The sequence below is a fragment of the Grammomys surdaster genome, unplaced genomic scaffold (assembly GCF_004785775.1).
Source record: "Grammomys surdaster isolate TR1022 unplaced genomic scaffold, NIH_TR_1.0 67, whole genome shotgun sequence".
NCBI classification, from domain to species: Eukaryota; Metazoa; Chordata; class Mammalia; order Rodentia; family Muridae; genus Grammomys; species Grammomys surdaster.
The window spans coordinates 6,945,242-6,958,669 of NW_021604569.1; the positions used below are offsets into that span (position 1 = coordinate 6,945,242).

General features: G+C 44.2%; 2 protein-coding genes across 3 annotated transcripts in view; both read right to left on the bottom strand.

Moving 5' to 3' along the window:
- Positions 1–1,200, bottom strand: part of Usp34 (ubiquitin specific peptidase 34) — a 185,995-nt gene extending 184,795 nt beyond the window's left edge. For both annotated transcript variants that reach the window (XM_028776762.1, XM_028776756.1), the window contains exon 1: positions 1,093–1,200. In XM_028776762.1, the coding sequence (XP_028632595.1) occupies positions 1,093–1,135 (43 nt within the window). In that variant the 5' untranslated portion in view covers positions 1,136–1,200. The remainder of the gene's footprint in view (positions 1–1,092) is intronic.
- Positions 1,201–11,430: 10,230 nt separating this feature from the next.
- Positions 11,431–13,428, bottom strand: part of Xpo1 (exportin 1) — a 41,619-nt gene continuing 39,621 nt past the window's right edge. Inside the window, exon 25 of the mRNA XM_028778076.1 lies at positions 11,431–12,488. Coding sequence (XP_028633909.1) covers positions 12,342–12,488 — 147 coding nt within the window. The 3' untranslated portion in view covers positions 11,431–12,341. The remainder of the gene's footprint in view (positions 12,489–13,428) is intronic.

A 13,428-nucleotide genomic window follows, 5' to 3' on the forward strand; every position in this document is an offset into this window, starting at 1 on the left:
CCAGGAAGTAAATACATAGCTGAAAATAAATTACAAACCTTTAGTCATTAAATTAAAACTCTAGCACATAATAAAGTAAAAATTAAAAAACAAAAGGGAATTACAATCTACAGATGGACTATTCATATGAATGAATTAAAAGGAATAAGTAGTTCGGAAATCTGTCAAAATATCACACTGAATATAAATTCCAATACCTCAAATGAACATTTCTCACAAATCAGGTTTGTGTAAATTATCTTTTCATCTAAACCACTTCTTCCAACCTAGGCCTCTGGACCCATAACTAGCTGACGTACAATATCCCTTGTTTTTTTTTTTTTTTAAGCAGAAATGCAATCTTGCAAGGCCACAAATAAAATATGTGATATAATAATAATGAATAAGGAATAAGGCCTCTCATTTTCAGAGACAGATCATGACTACTCGGAGTGGTTGTCGTTGGTACCGAGATCTCCTTATAATAGATTTTACTACTTAAACGACGAATGGTACTAAAGAAATACTATCGCCTTTATTTTTAATTAAAGTAAGACAGTTCCAATCATCACTATGGCAGTACATTTTCTGCTATTTAAGGGCTGGCAGATGAATTGAATACACCCACACACCCTCAAGGGAAGGAAAAAATCACCACCCTTCTCCCAGGGACTTTAATGAAAATTAGCAGGTAAGCGAGGCCTCCCCAGCACGCTGGAAATCAAAGAGGGCGGCCGTGAGGCTCGGACTGCGGAGCAAAGCCTAGTCCTCCGACCCCACCTCCCCACACCTTCTTCGCAGGGGGAAAGGGGCGGAAGGGCTGATTAATGCCTTCATTAATTGACACCTGTAATGAGGAAACTTTCTGAGACCGCCCAGGCCTGACCGGGTCGGGGCTGCGCCGCGGCCTCTCGGACGCCCAGGTAACCCGGCGGCCTGGGCCCGAGGCGCCGCGACGGCCGCGCCACCACGCACCTTCCCGGGCACACAGGCCCGTACGCCGGGCCGGCCGGGTCGCCGCAGCCCGCAGGCCCCGGAAGGCAGGCGAGGCGGGAGAGCAGCCCGGGGACCCCAAACCGTGCACCCCGACAGGTCCCCTCCCCGGCTACTTACTTTCATTTAACACCTCCACCAGGTCTGCGCAGTTCTCGCACATCGTTCGGCCGCCGCCCCCCCCTCCCCCGCTTAGGATCGCACTGACTGATCCCGACCGGCGGGGGGGAGGGGACAGAGGCAGGGGAGGGGGCCGGCCTGCCGGCGGGGCGGAGAAGCGACGAGGGCGGGCGGCGGCGGCGAGGACGGGGCGGGGAGCCGCGGGTGGGGGAGGGGGCCGGCGGGCCCGGGAGCGGGAGCGGGCGGGGGCGAGGAGGGGGGTGAGGGAGGTGCAGGCCTCAGGGGCGCCGAGGCGCAGGCGGCCGGGGAAGGGGGAAGGACGGGGGAGGGAAGAGGGAGGGGTGGGTGGGGAGAGAAGCAGCAGAGTCACTTCACCACCGACCAGACGCCGCGGCCACCGCCGCCGCCGCCGCCGCCATTTTAATGGAGCGCTCGGGCTGCGCTCGGCTCTTTCCGCCCAGGCGAAGGAGCCGAAGAGAGGCGCCTCGCGCTCTCATTCCTCCGCCCTCCCTGCTCCCCCCGCCCTCCGCCTCTCTCCGCACTCACGCCGCACGCCCTGCCCGAGCCGCTGGCTGCCCTCCCTTTCCTCTTCCGTCCAGCCTCCCCGCCCTCGGCCCACCCCCTGTGCGCGCTCGCCCCCCCCGCCCAGCCCGGATCTCTGTCAGCGGCCGGAAGGGAAGCGCGCCGCCCGCGGCCGCGGTGGGAGTCGGGTGAGTGGAAGATGGCGGAGGCTGCGGGCAGGTCGCGGTTACGCGACCTCTCCCGCGCCGGCGGGCTTCGCGCTCGGGGGAGTCTCGGCCAGAGCTGGGACGGGTGGCCCGCCCTGTCCCCTGTCGCAGCGCGTCCCCTCCTCGTCTCCCGCACTCCCGAGGGGAAGCGGTGAAGTTTGCCCGTCATTCGGGTACTTTGAGGGTGGAGACGGCTGCGGGTCAGCGGATGCCGGCGCGCGGCTCGCTCCCCACCTGGCTTCGTGAGAATGGAACAGCCCAGGGCGCGTCTTAACCTGAATCCCTGTTTGTCCCAGTCGTGCAGTTCTGTGAGGCTCATGTGTCCTCAGCAGTGAGACACCTTGACAGGACTAGAAATGGCGCGGTTGGGAAACCATGACATCTCGTTTTTACCCACGAGGTCTCATAACGTGCGTCTACCCATTCATTCTTCATCGGAAATGGTCTATTAGGTCATTTCTCATCAGAGAAAGACAGCGAGCATGGCGTGATGGTTTACCACAGCACTTCCTAAACGCAGGCAGGAGGGTTGCTCCCAGTTCGAAGGCAGCCTGAGCGACTTTAAGAACCCCACTTCCCCAGTGTCAAAAGAAATAGGAACCAGCAGTGAAAAACAAGTAAAAGGGACACCCAGCTTAAGTTTGGTATTGCATTAAGAACTAGAAGCTCGCCGGGTGGTGGTGGCCCACGCTTTTAATCCCAGCACTTGGGAGGCAGAGGCAGGCGGATTTCTGAGTTCGAGGCCAGCCTGGTCTACAGAGTGAGCTCCAGGACAGCCAGGGCTACACAGAGAAACCCTGTCTCGAAAAACCAAAAGAAAAAAAAGAACTAGAAGGATGGGCAGTTAAGAGCACTTGCAGCTCTTGCACAGGACCCAGATTCAATTCCAAGCACCCACATGGTGGCTCACAACCATCTATATCCTGTTCCAGGGCATTCAACTCCCTCTTCTGCTGTTACCACACACACTCGTGGCACACATACATACATACATGCAGGCAAAACATAAAATGAATGTTTAGGGTTTTTTTTTTAAAGTTTACAGAACAAATTAGCCTTGGAAGTTTTTCCCTTACACCTTCACTGATTTCTGTTTCTAAGATATTTACACAGGGATATTACGACAAAGTATGGAAGGTCATGTGCATGACCCCAAACTGAAACCTGAGCACATACATGTTAAGAAGGCAAGGCCCCATATTAATCTTTTAAGTTGTCTTGTCTAGGTGTGTCACACTTTTTCTGTGTACTAGAACTTCCTCTTCCTTTATGTTATTTTAAACTTGGAGCTATAAACTTTTCACTCCAACATGTTTCCATTACGTCCCATGAACTTTATGAGTTGTGCAGCTATTTTCCATTCCCTTCATCCTTCTCTCAACCTCCCCCCATTTAAAGTTTCTGTCACTGATTATTGACTCAGCAGATATCACCTACTAGCGAACCTTTGCCCTCTTAACAGCCAGTAGATCCCAAGTTTTTTTGTTTTGTTCTGTTATTTGTTTGTTTGTTTGTTTTTTGAAATGCCGTCAATGTCAATGAACCTTGATTTGAAAAAGACCCATCTCTACCAAAGGAATAGTTCTAAATTGTTTTAAACTAACAGTCATGTTACCCTGGTTTCTCTAAAGTTGACCCTATGTTTTAAGTTTTTGCCTATGACACTGACATATCTGTACAACATTGAGTCTTTAGGAAAGAATTACTGTTCTCTAATAAATAAATTCAGCCAACATGCATTTTAACCTTCTCTATGCCTGAAACATAATCTAAATATGGAAATTAATTTTAAAAAAGTAAAAACATTTTGTATTGATAGAGTACTTTTTCAAGATGGATATTTGCTGTGTTAGCCCATACTGACATAGAATTCACATTCCTCATGCCTTCTGGGAACTGGAATTACAGGTGAGTGTCACTACGTATAGCTATACCCACACACCCCTGAACACAGAAGTAACAAATAGGATAAAAGCTAACCAGAAAATTGATATGCAGGATAATAAAATCTGGGCCACCAACCAGGCAGAGGTGGTGCATGCTTTTAATCCTAGCACTCAGGAGCCAGAGGTAAACAGATTTCTGAGATTGAGGACAGCCTGGTCTAAAGAGTCAGTTCCAGAACAACCAGGGCTACACAGAGAAACCCTGTCTTGGAAACTAATGAATGAATGATGTGTCTCTCCTGCTTTACTTGACCAAGTATCTATTCTTAGACTGCTTATGTGAAAAAAAAAAAAAACAACTTTCTGATGAGTCTGGTAGCACATGCTTATGTGACACAAATAAAGGCATACACGATACAGTAGTAAAAGTCTATCCTTGGAGTACTTGGGAAGCAGAAGCAAGATTGTCACACATCTGACCCTCCTGGTTTACATGCTGAGTTCCAGGCTACCCAAGGCTGTATGGCACAACCCTGTCTCAAAATGAAATGAACTGGGCTATGGGCTATAGTTTAGTGTTAGGTAGCTTGCTATATATATATATATACATGTATGTATCTCCTCCCATTATCTACATCAGAGCTCAACAACTTTGTCTAGTAAATGCAAATAGTGAACGTTTAGAACATAGGGAGGGGCCCTAAGTAATTACAAACCTGTAAATCAAAGAGGCTGAGCATGATGACACTGTCTCAAAGAGTAGGTGAGGACTGAGGAGGAGAGGGCTCACTGAATAAAGTGCTTGCTGCACAAGCATGGTGAGCTTTGTTTGGAACCCCATTACCTATAAAAATGTTAAGTCTGACAGTGGGTGCCTGTGACTCTAACCTGGGACTTGAGGAAACTAGGCAGGAATCCCTCAAGTTCAATGACTGATGAGACAACTATCTAAAATGGCAAGTTGTAGATTCAGTATGCCTCCAACAGGGAGGAAAAATGGATGAGCTGGGCTCAGTGGTTCAACGCACTCAGTGCTTTTGCAAAGGACCGGGTCAGTTTCCAGCACCCATTAATAGACAATGAACCTCAAAAGTGTACAATTTTAACATGTTTGAAAATACTGATATTGTATATTTTCTCTCATTTCTGTATGTTAGCTTTCAATATTCACATGTATCTGTTCCACTGGAAATATCCATGTAAGTCAAGGATTTAGTAAGGAGCCACGAGAAAGAGACTTTGAAAGAGGGAGATAGAACACAGTGGTATATTGCCGGGCGGTGGTGGGCGCCCTGTCTCGAAAAACAAAACAAAAAGAACACAGTGGTATAAAGGTAACAGGAATAATAGGAAAGACGTTTTAAGCTGGAGTGAGGGCAGGAGAGAAAGAGGAGCATGAAGTGGGATAGCTTTTGAAAAGGCCACATGGAAACCTACTACTTTAGAAGCTTCCTAAATTAAATACATTTATGAAAAGAGGTTTACGTTTGGAGAATGGCTCAGCTCTTAAGAGTTGCTCTCCCAGAAGACCTAAGTTCAGTTCCCAGCAACTACTAGTGGCATCTCACAACCACCTGTAACTCTAGCTCTAAAGAAATATAACACCTCTGATCTCTGGAGAAACTTGCGCACACACACACACACACAATTTCCCTATAATGGGGGAGGGAATATCCCACTAAACACCTCATGCTAACAAATGAAAATCCCCAAAAGTACTATATGCTCTTGCCAGTACTCTTGACCACCTTCCAGAACTTGCTGTGAGAACTCTATTTGTGAAGATACCACATACTAGAGTCATGAAAAAACTGGCAGTGGTGATACATACCTTTAATTACAGCACCTGAGGCAGGGGCAGGTGGATCTCTGTGAGTTCAAGGCCATCCTGGTCTACAGAGCTAATTCTAGGACTGCCAACCCGACACAGAGAAACCTTGCCTCAAGAAAAAACAACAACAAAAGAAAAAAAATGGGAAAAATCAAGCTGGTACTCACTTGAAAGCTTCATCTGTACTGGCTAGCTTTTCATGATACTGGAAAATGTTATGAACATTGAAAGAAGAAAGAGGTCATCTTCAAATTTCACCCGGCTGTGAACCCTGCAAACTATAACTGACCTGACAAAGTATGTCATGTGACATAAACTACCTTCTGATATAAGGCCTGTTTCATGAGATGAAACCCATACCTAGCACTGAAAAAGGGCCAGGAACATGTGGTAAAACCACAATACTATCATTCTATTAAATAGACATAATATTAACACAATGCCTTAATGACTTATAGCTATACACATACATCAGAGCATCTGAACCCTCATCAGAGATGGTTTTCCTTGCAGTAAGATGGCAATTAACACAGAGGCTCAACTACTCGGTGTGAAGAGAGCAAGACAGACTGTGGACTGCTCAACCCTAAATGGGATGTGTGTATCACATTCCTTGCCCCAGTGCTTGGGGATCTTTACGGAAGAGGGGACAGAAAGATTGTAAGAGCCAGAAGGATAATATCAAGTAAAGACTGTTTTCCAAACATACCGGTCGGTTGTACACATGAGCTCACAAAGATTGTGAAAGTTCCAGTCAAAGTCAGCACAGAAGAAGAGAAGGTGAACACACTATCCCACCAATAGTTGAGGAGCTATAGGCATTGAGAGCTATTAGCAGAGGTAGAATAAATTTTCTTTAATGATGTCACCTCTGGTAGGAGATCACTTGCCAGGGCAGGCCCCACTCCCAGATATAGATAAGGGACTGCTAAACTACAACCTTAAGTCTGGTCTACTACATTTTTTAAACAATATTTTATTGATTTGAGAATCTCACATCATGCACCACAGTTGCACTCACCACCCAGTCCTCCCATGTCTGCCACCACTCCCCATGACGTCTTCCCCCACCCCAAAGAAAAAGAAGAAAGGAAAAGAAAGAAAATGACCACTTACTTGCTGGAGCATGGTTGAACTCTTAGTGGCCAGTCCCTGATCTCTGCCTACACCCAGTCAGAAACCATCAACTGTGGAGAGCTACACCTCAGCACCCCACCACAATTTTCTTTTTAAGTTCTCTTTTTCTGCCCCCTTCCCTTCTCCCTCTTGCTCCGTCCCCGGCCCCAAGATTTCTTGTTTATTTTTACACTGTAGCTGTCTTCAGACACCTCATAAGAGGGCATCATATCTCATTATGGATGGTTGAGAGCCATCATGTGCTTGCTGGGATTTGAACTCATGACCTCAGGAAGAACAGTCAGTGCTCTTAACCACTGGGCCATCCTATCTAGGATTTGAGGGAGTGGGCTAGGGTGAATGAAAAGTGGTCGCAGGAACCTTTTATGTTCCGCTTTCTCAACTGTGGGTCTGCAGTCATTAATAACACTGTAAGAGTACCTTCTGTACCCTTCAGAGGCAGTGGGAGCCCGATCCTAGAGTTTCACTTACTTTCTGGTAACAGCATGGACTCTGAACATCCACTTGGTCTCCAGCATCAGCATATGCCAAAGACCTCCGCCTGGTGGCAGTATGCTCTCAGAATAACATGGTCCTCTGCCAAAACTCTGGCCACTAACCAGAGCTTGGCCTCTGGGAGAAGCATGAACTGTGAAGGTCTTTCAAGGAGGCCCAATCCAGTAAATTGACCTTTCTTCATTTCATACATCCTGTTGCTGTTCAGAGCCAGGGTGATCATGTGGATGTGCAGCTTGTTGGAGGGTTGAGTCTGAGCAACCCCCAGCTGTGGCACCACAACCTGCAGATCCTACTGGGTAATCCTGTTCCTCTATTAACTGCAGCCTTTTCTCACCCCACTCATGGCTGTCCTGGCTCCAGTTCCACTCCTCTGTCTCTCCTGCCTCTCCATCACGTAGTCATGTGTTGAACTGACACCTGACGCTTCACTGTGTCACACAGTATACCCTGTTGCCCAACCAGGTTTCCTTGCAAAATGTTCATTGCAATGAATCATTGGTCTGTTTTGGAGCCTCTGATTTCTATTTCTGATTTCTGATTTTCGTTTGGGTGTGGTTTTCCTCAAGTGGTTTTCTCTGTGTAATCCAGGCTGTCCTAGAACTGAGCAAGTCACCTCCCTCTGACTCCCAGCTGCCATCTTACTTTTTTGAGACAGAATCTCATTAAACCTGGAGCTGTCAACATGTGTATGCCAAAGATCAAAATGAGTTCATCAGTCTTGGTAGCAAACACCAAGACCTACTGAGCAGTCTCTTGTATTCAGCTGACCATGCCCACCCCAGCTTTAACTTTTTATGAAAAACAAACTATTTAAAATGAGGTCTACAAAGAATTTCCTTGAAATATTTGTTTTATGCGTATATTTTGCCAGCATCCATGTAAATGTACCAGATTTGTGTGGTGCTGAGGGAGGCTAGGAGAGAGCATCAGATCGCCTACAACTGGAGTCATGGATGATTGTGAGCCACCTCATGGGTACTAGGAACTGAATACATATCTGTTAAGAGCAGCAAGCCAGTGTTCTTTTTTTTTTTTTAAAGATTTATTTATTTATTATATATGAATACACTGTAGCTGTCTTCAGACACAGCAGAAGAGGGCATCAGATCTCATTACAGATGGTTGTGAGCCACCATGTGGTTGCTGGGATTTGAACTCAGGACCTCTGGAAGTGCAGTCAGTGCTCTTAACCACTGAGCCATCTCTCCAGCCCAAGCCAGTGTTCTTAACCCATGAGGCAACTCTCCAACCTCCCACAAAGTATTGATTAAACTTAATACTACAAGGTCATGGAGGAAAGAATTATGACTACTGGAGCCTTATTGTAGTAAGATGTACATAATAAATATAAAATGTAGAAATTTTGACCTGAGGTCTGGGGGTGTGGCTCCATTGTTAGAATGTCTGCTTAGCAGGTACATAGAGCTCTGAGGTCCATCACTAGCACCAAATAAACCCATAATTACAGCACTGCAAAGCAGTGTAAGATCACTCTCTCCACTGTATAAGGTGTTGAAGCAAGATTGAGCTAGAGACACTGCCTCAAAATAATAAAGCTTGGAATGAGGTGTAAAGAATAGGGAACACAGGGCTGGAGATGGCTTAGCAGTTAAGAGCAATAGCTGCTCTTCCAGAGGTCCTGAGTTCAATCCCCAGCACCCACATGATGGGTTACAACCACCCATAATGGGGTCTGATGCCCTTTTCTGCTGTGTGTGCATACTCACATACATAAAATAAAGGTTTTGTTTGTTTGTTTTTAAAAAAGGGGGAGAACACTTGCCTTCCTGATATTGCCAAGTCCTGGGTTTGAAACCCAGTACCACTGAAAATTAAACCATTTTAGGGGTTTCCTCATATTTCAGAAGGTGGTACTGGTCTTACAGGACTGAAGAGACAGCTCAGGTAACAAGAATGTGTCCCAGACCTTGAAGAGGACCCAGGTTAAATTCCCAGCACCAACGCAGCAGCTCAAAAATACCTACCTATAAAACTCAGGGCAGAAATGGTGGTACTCAAGAGGCAGACAAGCTCTGTAAGTTCAAGGTCAGTCTGATTTACATATTTGAGCTTTCAGGCCAGCCAGGTATAGTGATTCTTTGTTAGTTTAACCTAGAACTGTGACCCAAGACAGCTCCAGGTTGAAATTCAGTGATCTGAGGAGGTTGACTTCACTTTAAGGATCCTTGTACCTTTTGCCCCCTCCCTGTGTTGGCATGATAGGTGTGCCACCATACCTACGATTTTAGTTCATCTAATGTTCAATTTCCCAAAGGTCTGCTGCCTATGATGACCTTCTCTCTCACCTACATATGCTGCATCCAATCATATCCACTTGGCACTTAAGGTGGGACTCTGGTTACAACCAGAGGGACTAACAGACCCTAAGTGTTAAAATCAGTGACACCATTTTCCTGAACTTTCTCTGTGTTATCCTGGTTAGAAAGAAAATCAGGCTTCAGCTACAAGAGCACTAACCCACATTTGGAAAACAGAGCCAACTTCCAACCCATTAAAGTCTGGGAGAGAGCATAAGGTTCAATTTTCTGTGTATTGAGACAGGGTTTTGCTACTCTTATCTTTTTCTGAAACATTTAGTATTTGCGCATGTATTTCTGGCTGGCCCCAGAAATTCACATAACCAGTTAACTACTAGTACTATCACAAAACTTGAATCTTGGTAGCAAACCTTTGAGAGTGCAATCACAAAATCTATTTTTCCTTTCAAGACAGGGTTTATGTGTAGCCCTAGAATTCACTCTCCACAAAGTCACAGACCTACCTGGCTCTGCCTCCCAAATGTTGAGATTAGGTGTGCTGGCTCTATTTTACTATTTTTAAAATTTTATGTTTTGCCTTATATATTTAGGTATTTGTAAAAGTGAAGTTACAGACAGAAGTGGATGCTGGGAACTGAACCCAGGTCCTCTCCAACTACAAGTACTCTTAATCAGAGCCATTTTTCCAGTTCCAGGAAACACTCCAAGCCCTGAAACATCTTTTTAGGCCAAACCCCACTCTTGCATTACTTTATGTACTCAAAATTTCAAGTCAAGAGGCTAAGGGCCAACATGATAGTTAAGCAGCTAAAGGTACTTGCAACCAAGCTTGACAACCAGAATTCAATTCAATGCCCAGAACTCAAGGAGAGTGGAAAGAACCAACTTTGCCAAATTTTCCGCGCGCGCGCACACACACACACACACACACACACACACACACACACACACACACGCAATTTGCAGGGGTTGATGCACTGTCATTTAAACACTTTAGTAAAGTTAGTGTGCTTAAAACATAATCATTTTATTTTATTCTAAATCTTATCTAAATCTTAAATGGTATCCATCATTAAGTACAGATACCTCATGCATAGTTCCAGTTCTTTCCCAAGACTGGCAAGGGAATTCAGGGTCTTTCTTGCTTTACTATTGTGCTACATCCCTGGCCTACCTGATCTTTGTGGGAAGTGGTAGAATCCTTGAATATCTGATATCCTGTGTAAGTGGATGACAACCCCCCACACACACACCCCCTGCCACCCTAAGATTACCTTTACCAAATTAGCTAGCCTGTCTCCTTGCTGCAGTCTTATACCATAACCCCAGCCCCCTTTATGATGCATGCACTAATTCCACTTCTCAATTCAACTGTAACTCTAGCTCTTTTTTCTTGCCTCCCTGGTCATATTAACATAGACGCTAGACAATTCATTAACTGTTAAAGACACCACTATAAATATATCTTTCTTCCAAGCAGACTGGCTAAACATTTCCACTTCTATTGTCTTCCATCTCATTTCCAGAGACTCAAGTGGTCAAGGCACCCTTGAAAACTCTAACCCTACAGCCTCAGATGCCAGGTACAAGGATGGAAAGTATGAGCCACTCTATGGCCATACCTCCTTGAGAAGCTAATCTACGTTATGCAGCCACTAACCAGAGATGTTTCCTAAACCCAAAATGTGATTCCAAATGTTACCAGGATCATATTTACTTGCTGTCATTTTTAGCTGATTAGTTGTTTTGAGACAAGGCCTCCCTACATATCCCTGGCTGTCCTAGAATTTACCATGTGGACCAGTTGACAAGAACTTGAGATTCTTGCCTCTGATTATAACTTTTGCACAAAGCTCTGACTAGCTGCTAACTTACCAACAACCTTAGAAGCCTTGTTCTGAGACAGTCTAGGAATCCTATAAGAACCAAACTTCAGATAAAATCATCTTCATTAATGAAGGAATAATTTTAAGCCAGTGAAGGGAAAATAAATGTAAACCAAGTTTATTTTTCCTTTTAAGTAGTGTTCTTAAAGCACTACAGCTTGGTAAACAATGTAAATTAGTATAAGTCATCTCAAAAGCCAGAGTTTTGTTTTTGTTGTTGTTGTTGTTTTTTAATGAGTTGTTAAAAAGATGCAGCCTATTCTAACAGGATAAATATTTTTAACCATTTCACTTTGAGTTAATGAAGGCTCACAAATGAGCAACACTCCTCATTGAGGAAAACAAAAAGCTGTTGTCGACAAGCGACAGCACACACACACACAAAACAAAAAGAACTGTGTAAAAATAACTAACTGTTCCCATATTTCTGAAGTTGCTTTACAATGGGATGATATGCACATGATCTTGCTGCAAACTCGACACACAGACTTTAATACATGTAGTCTAGAGACAGACAATTCAGCTCAGGAGGTGCTGACTCCAGACAATGCAGCGCTCAAACCCCCTTAATGCAATTGCTTTTACTCATTACTTTTCTTCTAGACCAAGATACAGGCTAGAAAAAAATGCTCCCTAATTAAAATTTGTATTGTTTACAAGAAAAAATTTTATAATTTTGTATTAGAATTTACAAGTATATTTTCAAATCAAATTTACTGCCTCCCCCCAGCATTGCCTCAAAATGGGCATGAAGTAAGTATTTTAAAAATGCCTTAATTTTCAACTTCATGCAAACTAAATAAAGATGACCAAAACAAAATCTTAAACAATGAAAGGATATTTCACAGAAAATTTCTTATACAAAAAACACATAAGAAAAAGGGCCACTAGGTGACATTTTAATTTACAAATTGGCATCATTTTGGTCGACAAATAATCCATCTGCTGTTTTCTTCCATGAACAACTGTTGCAGAGAGAAAAACGCCTAGCATGACTTCAGATATTAATCACACATTTCTTCTGGAATTTCATGTGGATTAAGAATCCCAGGTACAGACATTTGAAGTTTATGTTTCTCCTCCTGAGCCTGTCGAAGGGCTGTTTCTCTTTCTTCCAAAAATAGATCCGATGTATCTTCACCTGCAAACTCCTGTGTACACAGACAATTGAAATGTCAAATACGGTAAAACTTTAAGTTGCCTTTGGAACTGGAGGGAGGACATTTGGTATTGTCACTTGCAATAGAAATATAAATTATTTGTCACTTTCATTTTAATTTAAATGTATGAACAGAATTATAAGCTAAATTAAAAACAAAACGTTGAGGTGGGAGTCTTAATACTGCAGTGTTATTGCGTATTAAATATTAACATGGAGCATGATCATGGAAATTGTAGCTCAAATAATCATATAGTGCCATGGTCTGGTCTTCAAAGCAGTCTCATAGCTTTTGCATTCAGAACTTGTAACATGTGATCATTCATGACTTGTAACATGTGATCTTCTGACATCAAGTCTCAGCAAACTGTCTTGAATTAGGTTAACTGAGGACTGGATAGGACAAACCACAAAGCCCTGGATTTGTTCACCAGGAACACAGTATTTCTTTTCAAGGATTATCTGAGTGGTGGTACACAAACATAGTCACAGCATGTAGGAAACTGCTGTTGGTGGACTTTTTAAACTCACAGGTTTGCACCAAGCATAGGCCACACACTAAGAACCTGTCTCAGAAACAAAAGCAGGACTGGAGAAATGGCTAACAACCAAAAGCAAAATAGAGAAGTCTTGCCCCCAAATCTGAATAGACATTGCTTTAACAGCAATAGAATTAAAAGGTTATTATAAAGCGGCCATCAATGTGTTTATGAGATCTGGGTTAGGTGAAGTGGCATGGTTGTAATCCCAGCACTTGGGAGAAAGATTGCTGAGTTCAAGGCCCAGTCAAGGACAGCCAGGGCTACACAGAGAAAATTGTAGAAAATTGTCTACAAACAAGAAAAAAAAAATGGGTGTAAAGGGGGCTGGGAGAAAGGGATAGAATGCTTGCCTGCTATATACACCAAAATATAATCTAAATTATGTGCACA